The following is a 16,953-nucleotide window of genomic DNA, read 5'->3' as shown; positions in this document are numbered from 1 at the left end:
ATTGGATCTTGCTTTAAACAGGCTTTTCTTTGCAATGTCCTTCCTGGATTTAATATAAATATACCTAATGTATTACTCCATGCATCTGATGAAGTTGGTTTATGCTGGAATAAGTTTTGGTAAAGTCCTATAGGACTGCCATTTTATTTTGGTTATAAATGAAATTGCTGACTTGTCATTATTGTGACTATGATTGTGTTAGTGAAACCCAAACTTTGTGGTAATCTGCTATTGTTAAAAGCATTGTAAAAATCCATACAGCACATTTATTCCAATTTATGTAATGTTGAGAGTAATTGTACAAAAGAACAACAAAAACAGTGCACTGAGAAAAAGGTTTTATTCAGATATAATCTTCCAACACTTTTCACCCATGCTTCTTGAAGGGAGTGTATAGAACCATAGCATCATAGAGTTGCAAGGGGTCATACAGGTCATCTAGTCCAACCCCCTGCTCAATGCAGGAAAAGTTTCTGTCCAATCTCTGGTTGGAGACTGTTAGTGAGGAGGAGCTCACCACATCCTTAGGCAGTCAATTCCACTGCTGAACCACTCTGAATGTGAAAAAAAAAATTCCTGGTATCTAGTGGATATCATTCTCATGTAGTTTAAACCCAATTCCTGCGGGTCCTGTCCACTGCAGCCAACAGAAAATGCTTCCTGCCCTCCTCTAACTGACAACCTTTCAAATACTTAAAGACAGCAATCAATGTCCCTTCTCCAAACTGAACATTCCCATGTTTCCTCATAGGGCTTGCTCCCCAGGCCCTAGATCACTCGTCACTCTCAATTTTGCCCACATCCTTTTGAAGTAAGGCCTCCAGAAATGCACACAGTACTCCAAGTGAGGTCTGACCAGTGCAGTATACCAGTGGTCCCCAACCTTTTTATCACTGGGGACCACTCAACATTTGACAATTTTACTGAGGCCCGGTGGGGGGGGGGTAGTTTACTCCTCTACTCTCAACCACGGCCCTATCGCTCTCTGATCGCTACGGTAATGTTTAAACATCCCTTCAAAATAAGATACAGACACGCCACAACAATGAACATAAGGAACATTTTATTTTCATGGAAATTTTAACTCATGACAATGACAAATCATTGGGAACCCTGAACTTGTTTCTCTGCAACAAGATAGTCCCATCTGGGAGTGATGGGAGACAATGACACCTGAAGTGTGTTAATAAAGGGCTGGGGGGGATGAAGTAAAGGGCGGGGGGGGGAGAAGGCGTCCTTTGCGGCCCACCTCCAATTAGTCGACGGACCACATGTGGTCCGCAGCCCACAGGTTAGGGATCGCTACAGTATACAATGGGATGATGTAATCTTGTGATTTTGATGCGATGTCTCTGTTGATACAGCCCAAGAGTACATTTGCCTTCTTTACCACTACATCATAGTCTGCTCGTATTTAGCTTACATTTAGCACAAGTACCCCAAGATCAAATTCCCACACAGTGCTACCCAGAAGTGTATGTCCCATCTAGTATGCACACGTCCCATTTTTTTGAACCAGATATAGAATTCTGCGCTTCTCCTTACTGAATTACATCTTGTTCTCATTTGCCTAATTCTCCAGCATGCTCAGATCTTGTCGAACTATATATCTTCTGGGGTATTTGCTACTCCTCCCAATTTGGTGTCATCCACAAATTTAAGGAGTCCCCCTTCCCCCTAGTTTAGATAATTGATAAAAATATTGCAAAGTACTGGAACCAGCACTGAGCCCTGTGGTGCTCCACTGCTCACCTCCCTCCACGTTGATAAAATACTATTGACAACCACTCTCTTTGTGCAGTTTTCTAGGCAGTTATCTCACCTAACCATCCAAAGATCCAATCTACAGTCTGCCAATTTAGCCATCAGAACATGATGGGGAACCTTGTCAAAAGTCGTACTGAAATAGTGTATACTTGTATCAGGCAGTTATCAGAGCAAGATGTTACAGTGGGAACTGCTAGTTTTTTCTTTTTATTTTGGGGGGGGGGTGCTCTATCTTTGGTGTTGCTGTCTTGTATTGCAAGTATCTACAGAAAAAATTCAGAAAATAAAAGAAATTAGAGATGTCAAAAATAGATGCCCTTTGTTTAGGAGTCACCACAACAAAGGCATAGGTACCAAACATTGTCTCTCATATGTTTTGAATAATTTCCAGTCAAAAACCAAGGGCAGGAAATAGATCTAGAAGAGTCATAGGCCTACTACTAGTTGAATTAGAATCATATCTAATTCTTTGAAAGCCATCTGTCTTCAAACCAATTTACTCTTGCATCATAATTACAGCACACTAGACCATGGGCTGGAGCTGAATAAGGTGTCTCCACCCTTGCAGGAATGTGGGCTAAAACCTGGTTCTCCTAGCAAGCTGAGGCTAATTGTGAAAGTGTAGTAAGCAGAAAGAATAAGGAGGTGTGAAACTCAACTTGACATTGTATTTTTCAATAAAGATGGAAGAAAACCTATTCAGGGACTGGGAGTTTCCCTTGGTAGTTTTCACCAAGTAAATGCCCTCCCTCCCCCAATCAGTTCCTATACTGCATTTAAAATATTTATAAACATGCCATTCTCCCAATTATAGTTTATGGTCTTAAATTTCAGTACAACAAAATCTGAGTCCAGTGGCACCTCTAAGACCAAGACAGACAAGTCCAAGGAAGTGTACATGCACATGAAAGTTCACACCTTGAATAAATCTGTGGGTCTTAAATGTGCCATTGGATTCAAATTTTGCTGTGCTACTTCAGACCAACTCTGCTGTCCACTTGGCTCAGTGTTGTATTTGGCTACAATTCACCCCAGAAAGATCATCATAGCAGTTTGCAGCAAGAACAAGCAGGAGTCCTAAACTAGGCTTTTGTCCTATCACAGGCTTTATCTGCACTCCGTGTTAATCCCCCTTCAGCACAAGGGAGGGATGCGGGTTATAAATAATATAATTTAAAAATAGTGAATTATGCTGCAAGGGTCCCCTCCCACGGTCTTTTAGACAAGATTGTCTTCGCAAAAGGCAGACCCCGACGGCGCACTCCGCAGCTCTGTCTTCCCGAGCGCAGGCGCACTACTTCCGCAGCGGCAGGGAGGAGGAGGGCAGAGCGAGCACGCGCGCTCCAATTTCCCGACTCCCCTTCAGGCCCCGAGGAAGGGAAGCGATGGGGTCGTGGCGCATGCGCTCGCGGTTGGGTGACCCGGCTGGGGAAGCCCTCGGTGGCGGCCATTTTGGCGGCGCCTCCTCTCTCCGGCCTGTTCAGTTACCACGTGAACCGCCCGCCGCCTGGGGCTCGCTGCGGGGTAGGGGTAAGCGGGCGCAGGCCAGGGCGGCTGGGAGAGGCCGCGGAGAGCGGAAGGGCGAGGAGCAGCCACAGCGGCAAAGCTCGGCCGTGCTGGTGGCGACCTGGCGGAGAGTCCCCCCTGGGAGTTGGCGACAGCGGCAGTGAGAAGGGACCCGACTGACCGGTCCGGAGTTCGCATCGGTCGCAAGGAGCGGCGGCGCGGCAGCGGCGACAGGAAAGGCATCCGCAGCGGAGACGATGCCGTCGGTGAGCCTCCCGCCCAAGGAAAACGCGCTCTTCAAGCGCATCCTGGTGAGTGAGGGATGCGGACCGATACGTCGGAGGGCATTGTGAGGGGCTTGCTGTGAAGCGGGGCTCCGCTCGGGCTCGCCTTGCTTCTCCTGCCGCCCTTAAAGGAGGCCTCGCCCGCTGGGCGCCCGACCGGGGTTTTGTGCCTCGCGCCCCTGGAGTTCCCGGGCGTTCCTGGCTCTAGAACCTTCCCACTCCGCCGAACGGCCCAGGCATGCCTGACTTTAGAACGGCCAGCTTGTTTTGCTTTTGGAACGTGAAATCGTGGGGGAAGGGGGGAAACTTATAGGGCGAGGACCTGTAACTTCCCAAGTGCCTCGTGTTCCCTCCTGAGCTCTTTATTCATGACAGGTGTTTCTGCCCAGACGTTTAATTAAGGGAAGAGGTAAATATTCAGTTACTGACTCATTAGCCCGTCTTCAATCTGAACGAATTGTTTTGAAAAGTGCCTGGGCAAGCACTTTCTTAACGCCTGTACAACCTGTCACTTATTATCCCAGCCTATTGTAAGCTCCTGGAGAACTGGCCTTTCTTATGAAGTCTGAGAATGAGTTCAAAGACTGACTGGGGTGGGGGTGGTAATTCTCATCATGCTTTGTGTTAGCTACTAGAAAATAGGCCTGATGGCCCAGTTTTTCGATGTGGCAATGAAGCGAACACTTCTATGTTAACTCCTTAGAAGTGCGCAATCTTTTGGGTTTAGAATATCTGTAAGATAGTATTGTGGTTAAAGTGATATAAGAATGAAATTTGTTATTTAAACATAATAGAAATGTTCAGAAAGTTGATCAACTTGAGCTTTTTTTAAGGTTAGTTTTGAAATCATTGTGGGTAGGTAACTAAATCTCCATTATTTGTTGAACAATCTTTCCAAGTTTTACTGGAAAGTAGTGGCAAGTTGGGAAGATACTGATCTGTTTAAAATTCATTGTATTATCTACTTAAATTGCTTTAATGAAATCTTTAGAGCCCAGCATCATGTTAGTTACCTAGCATTGCAGTTAAGGTATGTCACTTCATTTCTTTTGCTACAATATATGAAGCCAAGAATGCTGGAGATATTTAGGTTACCTACTAGCACTGCTGTAGGTTACAGATATAATCCCTGGAGTAATGTACAGATGTTGACTTTTCTGCTACTGGTTTCCCTTTACAAACATCTGTTAATATATATTTGGAACCATAGGTGGTTATTTTAACTGAGAAAAATACTTGAATTGTTCCTACATTGTTAAAGTATTTAATATTAAAATATTATGTTTTAATGAATTAATCATACAAGCTGCACATAAGCACTTTTAAGTGTTGCTCACCTCAACACTTCAATACACTAAATTGTTCCCATTCTGTATTTAATTAGATGAAATTTGCATGAATAACACACAATAGTTCCATTGTATTATATTATAAACAGTACTATACTGATAAGAAAAAATGCTGCTTCTAGCTTTTTAAATTGGGATCCTCCATGTATCATTTATATGAATGTATATAGAATATTTAATGTACAGAGATGTATATAAACTTATAGGTCTGCATGGCTTTTTAATCTAATTATTTCCTGAAAACTCACACCTGATGTTCCTAAAAGTCTCCCATTCATGCATTCATGAAGACTGTGTGTTTAGTTTTAGTAATGTGGTTGTGTACTCTCAGCCATTTGCCCATGACTAAGATGGGACGTGGGCCTAGGTCAATCCTGAATCTTAGCCACTGGATGACACAATCTTATTGTAAAACTAGAGAGTGATTATTATTCCATTGTGGTCATATTGTAGCTGGGAGTAGGCTTTTGGAACAACCAGTTAGACATAGGGTGAGAAAGTTAATGTTTCTTGCTTGTTTCAGCCTGCACACATTTCAATACTATTATGCAAATAAACAGGTCTGTAAAATTCTTTTATTGGACACATTTAAGGGACTCCACTGGATAAGGTGTTCTTTGGCTTCTAAAACCTTTTTAAGTGCAAGCTTGAATTAAACAAATGCATGCCCAATTTTAAGAAATCTGTTCACAATAATTCCTCACAGTGACTTGGATTTAGATCCATCACAGATAATCAAACTAGTATTTTATCTTTCTACCTCTTAGCTTTTTTCCCCAGTTGAATAAGCAGTAAAAAAAATAGGTCAAAAATTCAAATATGCCACATGGATAGCATCCACATTCATGAACACTGGTTTCCCATAGCAGCCATGTTAGTCTCATCTGTGAGGAATGATTTGAACCAGTTCAGATCACATCTCCAATACCTGCTTGTCAATAAGTTGGCATGATTTACTGTATCAAAGGCAGTGGACAAATCCAATAATAACAACATTACCTTTGTCTACATTCAGACAGAGATAAAGGTAGCAGTACTATCTCTGTCCCATAGTCTGGCCTGAAAAGGGTCTGGAGTAGATGAGTTATCCAAGAAGACTTGGTCTACTACTGCTCTCTCAATCGCTTTGCCAAGAAAGGGTTGATTAAATACCTGTTAGTAATTGGCTACATCATTTTTCTGTAGGTATGTTTTTTAAAGTAATGGTTGGATAACCACCTCTTTGAGTGACTAAGGGAAGGTCTTCTGAGTTAGTGACTGATTTGTAGTAGATGCTAAGGATTTGTTGATGTGGTCCTTACATGATTTTAGCAGCTAAAAGGTTTCTGGTTACAAGAAGAAATAGAGCTGTTTTTTTGTACCCCACTTTTTACTACCCAAAGTAGACTCAAAGCGGCCTACAATTGCTTACCCCTCCTCTCCCCACAACAGACACTCCGTAAGGTGAGGCTGAGAGAGCTGTGAGAATTGTGGCTGACCAAAAGTCACCCACCTGGCTGCATGTGGACATGTGGGAAATCTAATCTGGTTCTCCAGATTAGAGGTTACCACTCTTAACCACCACACCAAATAGAAATCTGCACATATCTCAGGATCTTGTCAATATCCATCACAGAAACTGTCCAGGCAGTATTTTTGGCCTTTCTTCTCATGTATGTACTTTACAGCTGATATCCAGAAAAGTATGTGAACTCTCAATATTTTAAAACTTTGAAATTAATGATAGTGGGATTGTCTGTAGTAGATAGCATGCCTTTCTGCAAGTTTTGTGTTGTCTCCCCCCCAAAAAACGTATTGTGTAACAAGACAGAAATATGCACATTGGCAGGCAGTTCATTTGCTTGGAAAGAAGAGCTCTCTGTTGATAAAACGTTACTTTTCCAAGTTATTGGGGTTAGAGGAATTAACCATTTTTCAGAAGTAATTGCATGAACAGATTTCATTGTATGATTAGGTTTAAAATGCTTATGTGATAATTAGAGGAAAGAGGAGAATATTTTCTGGCTACTTAAATCATTCTGGTGTTGATGGCATTGTACAAAATGCAAAAGAGACAGAATAAGGATTTTTTAAATTGTTAAAATAGGACTGGTTGAAAATTTAAACCCAGGAGTATGATGACCTTATATTACAAAATACAGTGTCCGCTGTTTTTGTTGGCCAGAAACATATTTTGTTAAAAAGGTGTCAAATGCTGATTGGATTTTTGATTGGGGCAGCAGATTTTAGTAAATCCGGCTAGCTATCTTACTGCATTTTCTTTCAAAGGAATAACTTGTCTCTGGCAAATTAATCTAGTGGGTAGATTGAAAGGCAGAATGTCCACTTCAATTAGAATTGCTGCATCAGAGAAAATGATGGTCTTCTGATGGTGATGAAAAAGGTTAAACACTACAGTAAAAGGGATAGGTAATTTAGTGATTTGATTCATGGCTGAAACATGAAGCAAACTAGTTGTATAGGTTCATGAGAAATTTAAAGTTTAAATGCTAATTTCTGCTCCTGAAAAAGCAATAGGAAGCAGAAAGCAAGGGTTTCAATGGCATTAAGCTATTAAATCCTTTGATTCTACTCTCCTCCCATTTAACTCTCCAGTTTTGCTCCCCACCACTTCAAAGTGAGGCGGAGCAAAACCAGGATATTAAATATGAGATTGAAGTGCCCCCTGGGAGGTACTTCATTCCATATTTAATCCTCTGGGAGGCACTTCACCCCCTCCTTTCTACTGTCTGTGGTAAACTGCAGCCAGAAGGAGGTGAAGTTCCCCCTGGGAGACATTTCACTCCCAAATTTCTGATGGCTTGGAGCCATTTAAACCTTCCAGATTGTTTCCCTCTCACTCTGGGGGAGGGAGAGCAGAAGTGGAGGGTTTACATGGCTCTAAGCCATTTAAACCCTCCCTATCAGTTCCCAGTTGGTTTGTGGGGGAGCAGAACTGGAAGTTTAAGTGGAGACATTTAATCCTCTGTTTTTGCTCCCTGCCACTGTTTTGAGGATGAGAAAACAGGGGTTTAAATAGCTCTGAGCCATTGGAACCTGCTTTCAGCTGTTCATTAACTGCCACAAACTGCATCAAAGTTTGTGGAAGTTCATGGTGATTCTCTACTCTCAAACATGGACTAACGAACAAGCCAAAGTTTGTAACAAACTTTGATTTGTGAGTCGGATCATGTCTACCCCTATATATGAAGGAATGTATAGTTAATTGTGCTTCATAAATATATTTAACTAGTTAATGCAGATGAATTAAAGATGTTCAATGCATCACATAGTACTTATTCTATGTTTGTATTGTATACTTTATGAAGTTTGTTCATTGGTGAAGTATGATATCCAGAGGTTTACAAAAATCATACAGCTTTTCAGGTATCACATTACACATTTATCAACAAAAATATATGGATTTTCAGGTATCACATCACACATTTCTCAAGTATAATGGATTTAGCTGCACCACATTGGGTCATGCCCCTTTCATTTTATTTTCAACAACAAAAAAATCCCGAGAACTTCAGGGTATTAATAACCCCGTTAGAATAAATGGGTAAATTCAGACACTAAGAACAAATTTTGTCTGTTCTAACATGCTGCTCTGTGTATGTACATGGAGAAAATACAAAACTTGTACTTGGTATATTTGTAATGTTTAACTCATTTTATCCCACCTTTTCTCCACGGAGCTCAAAGTGGCATACGTGATTCTCCCCCCCCCCCCCCCCGTTTTGCTCTCACAACAAACTCATGAGGTAGGGTTAGTCTGAAAGAACAGCTGATCGTCCAGTGAGTTTCATGGCTTTGTGAGCAGTTAAACCATGATCTTTCCACTCCTAACCACTTTACCACACTTATCTGGAAAACTCTGACAACCAATTTATAAATTTGATTAAATTTCATATTCCTTCCTGAGCAGTTAACCTTTCCATAGTCTGAAATTTCAGTGTTTATGTTATTTCAGTGCTTGAAATGTTATGTTGGGAAAATATCGCCTTCCATCAATCACTTTGACTGGTAGCTACTGGATGTTGCATGACATCCCAAATGTGCATAAAAATTATTAAATATTGCTGTTTTCCATAATGTGTTAGGATTTCAATTATTGCACTGAATTTTTCTTGCGAAGTGTTAGCAAACTGTTATTTGCTCTTAACTCTTATGTTTCCTCAAATGCAGTCTCCCAAACATTGCTGCACACCCTGTTAGAGTGAACATGTAATGAAATTGTATATTTACTTTTTGCAAATATCCTGCAAATTAAGGTGACCTCAGTTATTTTTATATTGCAGCTACTTGTCCCTGGATCACTTGGCCACAGTGATCCATGCAATGGTCACTTCCAGGCTAGATGTCTGTAACTTGTTCTGTGCAGGCTTACCCTTGTCCTTGACCTGGAAATTGTAGCTGGTGCAGAATGCGGCTACAAGGGTCCTCACTAAGACATCTTAGAGGGCCCATACCCAGCCTGTGCTGAGACAACTGCATTGGTTACCAGTCTGCTTCTGGATCAAGTTCAAGATTTTGGTTTTGACTTTTAAGGCGATACGCGGCTTGGGTTCCACCTATCTGAGGGACCGCTTGTCTGCCTAAGCTCCCCACAGGGCCCTTTGCTCTGCGGGTATGAATCTACTGGTTGTCCCAGGCCCCCGGGACATCCACCTGGCCTCAACCGGGGCCAGGGCCCTTTTGGTTCTGGCCCCTACCTGGTGGAACAAGGTCCCAGAAGAACTAAGAGCCCTAATGGAACTATCAAGGTTCCGCAGGGTCTGCAAGACAGAGTTTTTCTAACAGGCATTTGGTTGAGGCCAGGGAGGGGTGCCCAGAGTTACAAAATGGGGGTCCTGCCCTATGGTAAATGCTAGGTATTAGATCCGATGCCAGGAAGATCACAACCTTTGAGATACCATTGAGAGCCATGCTAATGGGTTGAGTTCGGATCAGCGAAGTCATGGGGAAGAGTTTTTCTCTTGTTTTATCACCATTTTGATGTTAGATTATAAGTGTGGGGATGAGGGATGTTTTGTATTTATGGATTGTATTGTATTTTTGGATTTTTAATTGTTTTACGTGAGCTGCCTTGAGCCAACATTGTCTGGAGAGGTGGGAAATAAATAAATACTATTTCTGTGCAAGTAACTATAACATAACCTTTTGAATCTCTGGCCATTTTCAGTTCAGTCAAATTAATTTTCAAACTGTGATGTAATTGGATTGTACCTAAAGTGGTTTGTGAATCCAGCATGCTTTAAAAGTAAATTAAGCAAGTTGGTTGCATTTGGTTTTCGATATTACACTCAACACCATATATTGCCTAACTGCTAACTGGAATGACATTCCTGTATGTTCTCTTAATTAAGTCATGTAAACCAGCACTCCCCAACCCCCGGGCTGGGAACCAGTACCAGTCCGTGGATCAGTCGGTATCCTCCCCGTCCTCTTCCCCGGCTCCTGCCTTGGGGGTTGCCCTGCCACTCTGCCACCAGCTTACTTTTGGTGCTTTCCAGCGGCCGCCATGGCTGGGGCTCCCCCTCGGCGTTGCACTACACAGCTGCTGCTGGCAGTGCCCCCAGTGGGTGGCAGGAAGTCAGGGGCACCAGGGGGAAAGCAAGTGGAGCAGGGGCTCAGGCGGTGGCAATGGCAAAAGACTTACCCCCCCAGGCCTCAGTAAAATTGTCAAGCGTTGACCAGTCACTGGTGATAAAAAGGTTGGGGACCACTGATTAAACCATTGCAAACAATTTTGTTTATCTGTCTTGCCTTAAAAATGTATTGGGGTCCACTCCTTTTATTGCTTTTGCATGTTTTTCATTCTCCCGTTGATGTAATGCATATCATTATGACTGCAATGAAATCATCTCTGTGACATTAATGAAGCCATTTATGGATATTGTCAGATAGGGGAAAAGAAATTAGCCCTTGATGTGAAAATACTCATTAGAATTTCCTATTCCTGTCATTTCAAAAATGAATAGGACTACAACCATGTTCAGTTTTCATCATAGTGACCTGCATCTCATCTCAACTCAACATAATTGAGGGAGAAGGACCTTTGCATGTCTAATCTTGAACAGCCCAAAAAGGGTTGCAGAAGATTGTACAAGGTTGAATCCTATTTTCTCTTTTTGCCCAAATTTTTTAAGGTTAGTAATAGAATTACATGATTCTGCTGGTTGTTCAAAATATGTTCTTCAAGTATAGATGAGAAAAAGCCTACCCAGTAGTGTCTGGGTTTCTTAGCTGGTATAATAATAGGATTGGAACCATTAAGACCATGGCTCAATTTCATCTCACCTACAAACTTGGTGTGTGGCTTTGAACTAGTCACAGTTCTATCCATCTGCAATTAGGGATCAGTACTGGCTTGCTTTACAGAGCTTTTACTAAGGATCAGGGAGATAATGTATATGAAATACTTTGAATATTTGAAATGCACATTTACTAAATGTTTGCCAATCAGAAAATTTAGCCATTTGATCCATTTCATGTTGGCTTACATTACTCTTCAGTTGAAAAAATCAATGTGTTTGTTTCTTCTTTTTTTTCCTTCTCAAATTAATTGGCTTAAAAAAAAACCCTCTTGGGAGTTATTGGATCCTGTTGCCAATAAAGGTTTGTTCATTAACCAGTTGTAATAATTTGGAGAGAGATGTTTGACATAATCTGGAGTTTGGTGTAACGTGGTCTTAAATGTCACTGCACCATAAATCCATGCTTTAGAAGAAGAGGTGTTGGTTCTTCTATGCCGCGTTTCTCTACCTGAAGGAGTCTCAAAGCGGCTTACATTTGTCTTCCCTTTCCTCTCCCCGCAACAAATACCCTGTGAGGTAGGTAAGGCTGAGAGAGCCCTGATATTACTACCCAGTCAGAACAGCTTTATCAGTGCTGTGGCAAGACCAAGGTCACCCAGCTGGTTGCATGTGGGGGAGTGCAGAATCAAACTCTGTTCTCCAGATTAGAAGTCCGCACTCCTAACCACTACACCAAGCTCGTTCTCATCATCTCACTCGTTCATCATCTCAGAATGTAACACATGTATCTCAGTGTGCAGCTTCATACATAAATTCTGCTTCTTGTGCAATGCAATCTTGTACTTGTTTATCTGATGTGTTGCTTTATTCAGTCGAGTTTACAGACAGGTAAGAATATGACTGATACATAAGATTCCCCATTTTATTGCAAGTTGGATTGATAACTGGATTGCATTTCATAGCAATAAATGGCATCTACAATCTTACAGTGCTGTGGTATGTTTCTAATTTATTTTGAGAAATATTTGTATTGCTAATTTGAAACTGAATACTGGTTTTATTTCTAGCCAGTTAGTATAATAAGTATATACTATCATTTTGTGCTTTGTATAAATTGATATTTGCACTACTGTCCCTTTAAAATATTTTGTATTGATAGCTTAAAAATACAACTGATTAAATTATGGTGACACGGAACTGGTAACTGGACACTGAATGATGGGGATTTTAAAAAGACTGTCTACTTATTTAAAAAAGCCTCTTGTGGCACAGAGTGGTAATGCAGAAGACATGCAGTCTGAAGCTCTGCCCATGAGGCTGGGAGTTCAATCCCAGCAGCTGGCTCAAGGTTGACTCAGCCTTCCATCCTTCTGAGGTCGGAAAAATGAGTACCCAGCTTGCTGGGGGGTAAACGGTCATGACTGGGGAAGGCACTGGCAAACCACCCCGTATTGAGTCTGCCATGAAAACACTAGAGGGTGACACCCCAAAGGTCAGACATGACCCGGTGGTTGCACAGGGGATACCGTTTCCTTTACCTTTAGTTATTTAAAAACACTAGTTCACACTGTGAACAATTAAACTTAAAGGGAACTTGCTCATGCTACCTGTTTCATATTTATTTGTTCTAATAACTGACTGAACACTAAAAAGCGGAGGCGGGGGAATTCTATTGCACTAGCCACACATGGCACTAGGCAGTTTTTAGATTGACTTAGTTCTGTGTGCACGTAAAAGAAATGATATTTCAGATACTTTCTTGGTGCGTTTGAATGTTGTCGTCGCCCCCCCCCCCCATTTATACTATTGCTGTTGCATATGTAGAGCACATGTTCAGTAACCATATGGGCAAAATGGAAGATACAATTACAGTTAGCAACTATTTATCAGTTTATGAAGGTGATTTGACTCTTCTTAGTTGACTTGTTCTAGAGTGCCTAAATAGACAGTTATTCCAATATATTTACCTTGATCAGTGATTTAGAAATAAGCTGCTATTTTTCAAGCTGAGCATATTTCAGGGCACACCCTAAAGAGACACTGATAGAATCTTTGGAAGGCTGCCCTACTCAACAGAATCATGCTGCTCCCTCTGAAACATCTTAATCTCATTCTGGTTTATGCTGTTTTTGTAAGGCAAGATCGGTCTAATTGGCTCAACTGTAAACAAAATTTGGTGTTATCAGACAGAGCAAACTCCAGTGAGAATGCATGGGTTTCTGCCACATTGTTTTACTATGTAGCTTCAACTGCAGGGTTGATTTAAGGTGCTTCGTCTCATGTATCAAGTAATTGCAAGACTAAATGTAATAAAGCTTATAAATGGGAGCTTGATTTTAAAAAACGAAGATCCATAAGAAGGAACTTCTCTTGTTTGTTTCTTCCCAATACTGAAGACATAAGAGTGGGTAAATTTGGAAATCGTTTTTAACAGTCTACTAATACTTCCTGTGGTGGACTACTATTCCCATCTATTTCATCTAATAAGTTCTGCCAACAGCTCCCTGAATGTCTGCTGGGTTGAAACTATATTTCCCATTTTATTTTTAACATTTTCTCCACTTCTGACTGACTAAAGCTAGGAAGTAGCAGCAATTCTTTTTCTGTTTCTGGTCCCTACACAAAACTATAGCCCTCACTGGTCCTCTCTCTACAAACCCTCCATTCATTGGGGAATGTCGCAAGGATCCTCCAAGCCTATAGCTCTCCATACTATCTTTCACTTGTGGAATCAGGATAGCCCAAGTAAGGAGCCATGCAGTAAAACTCTCCATGTTTCAAATGGTTAAAGAGGCTATTGTGCCCCCTCCCAAAAAAAAACCCTCAAAATTTGAGCATTGAGAGTTACAGTTCTTTTTATACATACATTCTAATTAAGTTGGATAGTTATGCTCTTCCTGGGCAAACAGTTGGCAATGCAACAGTTTGATTTACATTCATGGAAATTAAAACTTCAGATTGATCTTGGATTAGATGTGGGTCTGCTTTTGAGTTGGAGTAATATAAATTGTTCCTCTGTTTTTCCCTTCAAGAACTTAAGTAAATATTTCTAGTTCTTAAGTGTATTTGTCGCTTGTACACAGGTAGTAGGGATATGCCATAGCTCAGTAGATGAACACATGCTTTGCATGTAGAAAAGATTGGGTTCAATCTGTTTCCGTATCTTAAGTAGTCACAATATAAATGACTTATATACAACACTTTGGAAAACCTTTTCCAATCCAAGTAGTAAGTACTGAGTTTAATTAGTGGTAATCTGTCTTTTTTTTTTTTAAATACCAGCCAAAAAAGGAAGTTGTCAATGGGAAAGTACCTATTTTCTTTGCAGCATAATGCTTTACAGCAATTTATGATGCCTATTGCAAAGCTTTTGTATTCATATATTTTGATAGGCTTTCATGACAATGGCTGAGCATAATTTACAGATTATTTTAGTCATGCTATTGAATATATGGAGAGTATGAGTGTTTATTGTTAAACATCTCAAGAAACACAATATTTTGTCCCTTCAGCTAGAACTTATACATAACCTATAGCAGTCATAATCTGCTTTAATAATGTAGCTGCCTAAAACAAAGGCTGTCTCCCATTATGGCACCAGAACACCTACTACCCACAGTGATCCATGCGATGGTCACCTCTAGACTGGACTTCTGCAACTCACTCTATGCAGGCCTATCATTTTTGACCCAGAAACTGCAATTGATGCAGAATGCAGCGGCCAAGATTCTCACCAATACACCATGAAGATCTCACATCCAGCCTATACTTCAACAACTCAACTGGCTCCCAATTGAATTCTGGATCAGGCTTACGGTTTTGGTTCTTACCTTCAAGGATGTACATTTTGGGCCCAGTGTACCTAAGAGACCGTCTCTCTGCCTATACCCCAAAAAGAGCATTACGCGCCGCCAACTGGCTGGTGACCCCTGGCCCCAAACAAGCACATTGGTCCTCAATGAGGGCCAGAGCTTTTTCTGTCCTGCCCCCCCCCACCTGGTGGAATGAGCTCCCTGAAGAGATCAGGGCCCTGCCACAGTTCTGCAGGGCTTGCAAAAGGGAGCTCTTCCACCAGGCATTTGCCTGAGAATGACCACAGGTCCCCCTCAGACATCCCCTTCATGGCCTGAACCAGTCTGACCTCTCTAGGGACCTTAGCTAAGATTCTGTTCCTGTTATATTGTTTTTGTTTGGGATCATTGAAGTTGTGTGGTTTAGAACCACAGATTGTTGTTGTTGGAATTGACTATGTTGTATGTTGATTCGTTCCATGTATCGTCCCGTGATATTGTAGGTAAACAGTCCTGAGCCATATGGAAGGGTGGCACAGAAATCAAATGAATAAATAATATAATATAATATAATCTATGGTAAAAGTCATTCAAGAACAGTTAAAATGTTCATATTCATAATATGGTCCTTTTCTGTTAATTCTTATATTAGGATAATAATCAGAGTACCACAATTTTAAGTCAACTGAGCTGTGGACAAATGTTCATGGAAAAGAATTAAATCTTATTCATGTGGACAGGGCAAAATACCTGAATTCTGGGCTTCTGTCACTGATAAATTTCTCTAGCCCACTGTTCTTAATATAATCTTGAATAGTCTTCACTGTTACTAGGCAGTTATTTTACATATATATTTAAATTCTGGAATACATGTTATACTATACCCATCACCTTGTTGATACATTTTTAAATTCAGGAACAAGCAGACTTCAGATGATAATTCTGGATAACAAATAGCTGTTTTTTCTTTCCTTTGTTGAAGAATTTGGAGATATCATTATTAGGTTGAATTTTGCAATCTATAATTGTAGGAAGCAGGGTTCTCTTCCTGTTTTTCCTTTCCCCGAGCACTTCCATTTGACCACAGGAAAGTTAATATCTAAGGTTGACTGGCATCTTGCAATAGAGAATTGGCAACTATAGTTGTGTATACCGTTGCATGTATGGGATGCTAATAGAGCTTTGATTGTTTTTTTTACAGAGATGTTATGAACACAAACAGTACAGGAATGGTCTGAAATTTTGCAAACAAATTCTTTCCAATCCAAAGTTTGCAGAACATGGAGGTGAGTTTGTCAGAGCATAGATTTAGAACAAATAATAGATAATTCTAAAATTGCTGTTCGTAGCCTGCACCAAACTTGAAGCTTCAGAATGGATAGCAATACTATAAGCAGTCAGCTGAAAATGAGTAAGTATGCTGAAATCTTAAACCTTCATCGTATAACAAAATGTACTCTAAATTAAAACACCTTGCCTTCTGATTTTGAAATCCATTCAGGACAAAGGTTGATATATAAAGGAAGGATTCCCTCTCAGTGCTTCTGTGCTTGAAACAATCTCACACTAAAGTTGTTCTGCAGTGACTTAAATATGCCTCACATTCACTTTTGTCCTGAGATCCTGCATATGTGACTGCTTAAGTTACAGTGCTTACTTGCTATATTTAGGTTTCCATCTGCTGTCTTGTCAGTTTTTTGCAGAAAAATGAATCACTTGTGGAATTTGTTCAAAACATTGAGAATGTTTGTTATGTGGAAATAATCTTTAGGTTGTTCATCATACACATTGTTATATAATGAACATACTGCAGTCAGCAATCCTTATTTGCTTGAATGAAAGGAATGTGGTCTTGCTTAGGCCAAACAAAACAGTATGGAAGCTTTTGAGTTGTCTAGAGTAGCGATCCCCAACCTGTGGGCCGCGGACCACATGTGGTCCTTTGACTAATTGGAGGTGGGCCCTGAAGGACGCCTCCCCCCCCCGGCCCTTTACTTCATCCCCCCCAGCCCTT

General features: G+C 40.9%; 1 protein-coding gene across 2 annotated transcripts in view; it reads left to right on the top strand.

The window, feature by feature from the left end:
* The first annotated feature begins 3,182 nt into the window (after nucleotides 1-3,182).
* NAA15 (N-alpha-acetyltransferase 15, NatA auxiliary subunit) overlaps nucleotides 3,183-16,953 on the top strand; it is a 45,770-nt gene continuing 31,999 nt past the window's right edge. The window contains exons 1-2 of one of the 2 annotated variants that reach the window (XM_077300256.1): nucleotides 3,183-3,584; nucleotides 16,141-16,225. In XM_077300256.1, the coding sequence (XP_077156371.1) occupies nucleotides 3,531-3,584; nucleotides 16,141-16,225 (139 nt within the window). In that variant the 5' untranslated portion in view covers nucleotides 3,183-3,530. Of the gene's footprint in view, nucleotides 3,585-3,707; nucleotides 3,967-16,140; nucleotides 16,226-16,953 lie in introns of those variants that run through there. The other variant, XM_077300257.1, reaches the window with a different exon arrangement.

Source organism: Paroedura picta, chromosome 10, assembly GCF_049243985.1.
Source record: "Paroedura picta isolate Pp20150507F chromosome 10, Ppicta_v3.0, whole genome shotgun sequence".
In the NCBI taxonomy this organism is placed as follows: domain Eukaryota; kingdom Metazoa; phylum Chordata; class Lepidosauria; order Squamata; family Gekkonidae; genus Paroedura; species Paroedura picta.
This window is presented reverse-complemented; position numbering and strand designations above follow the sequence as displayed.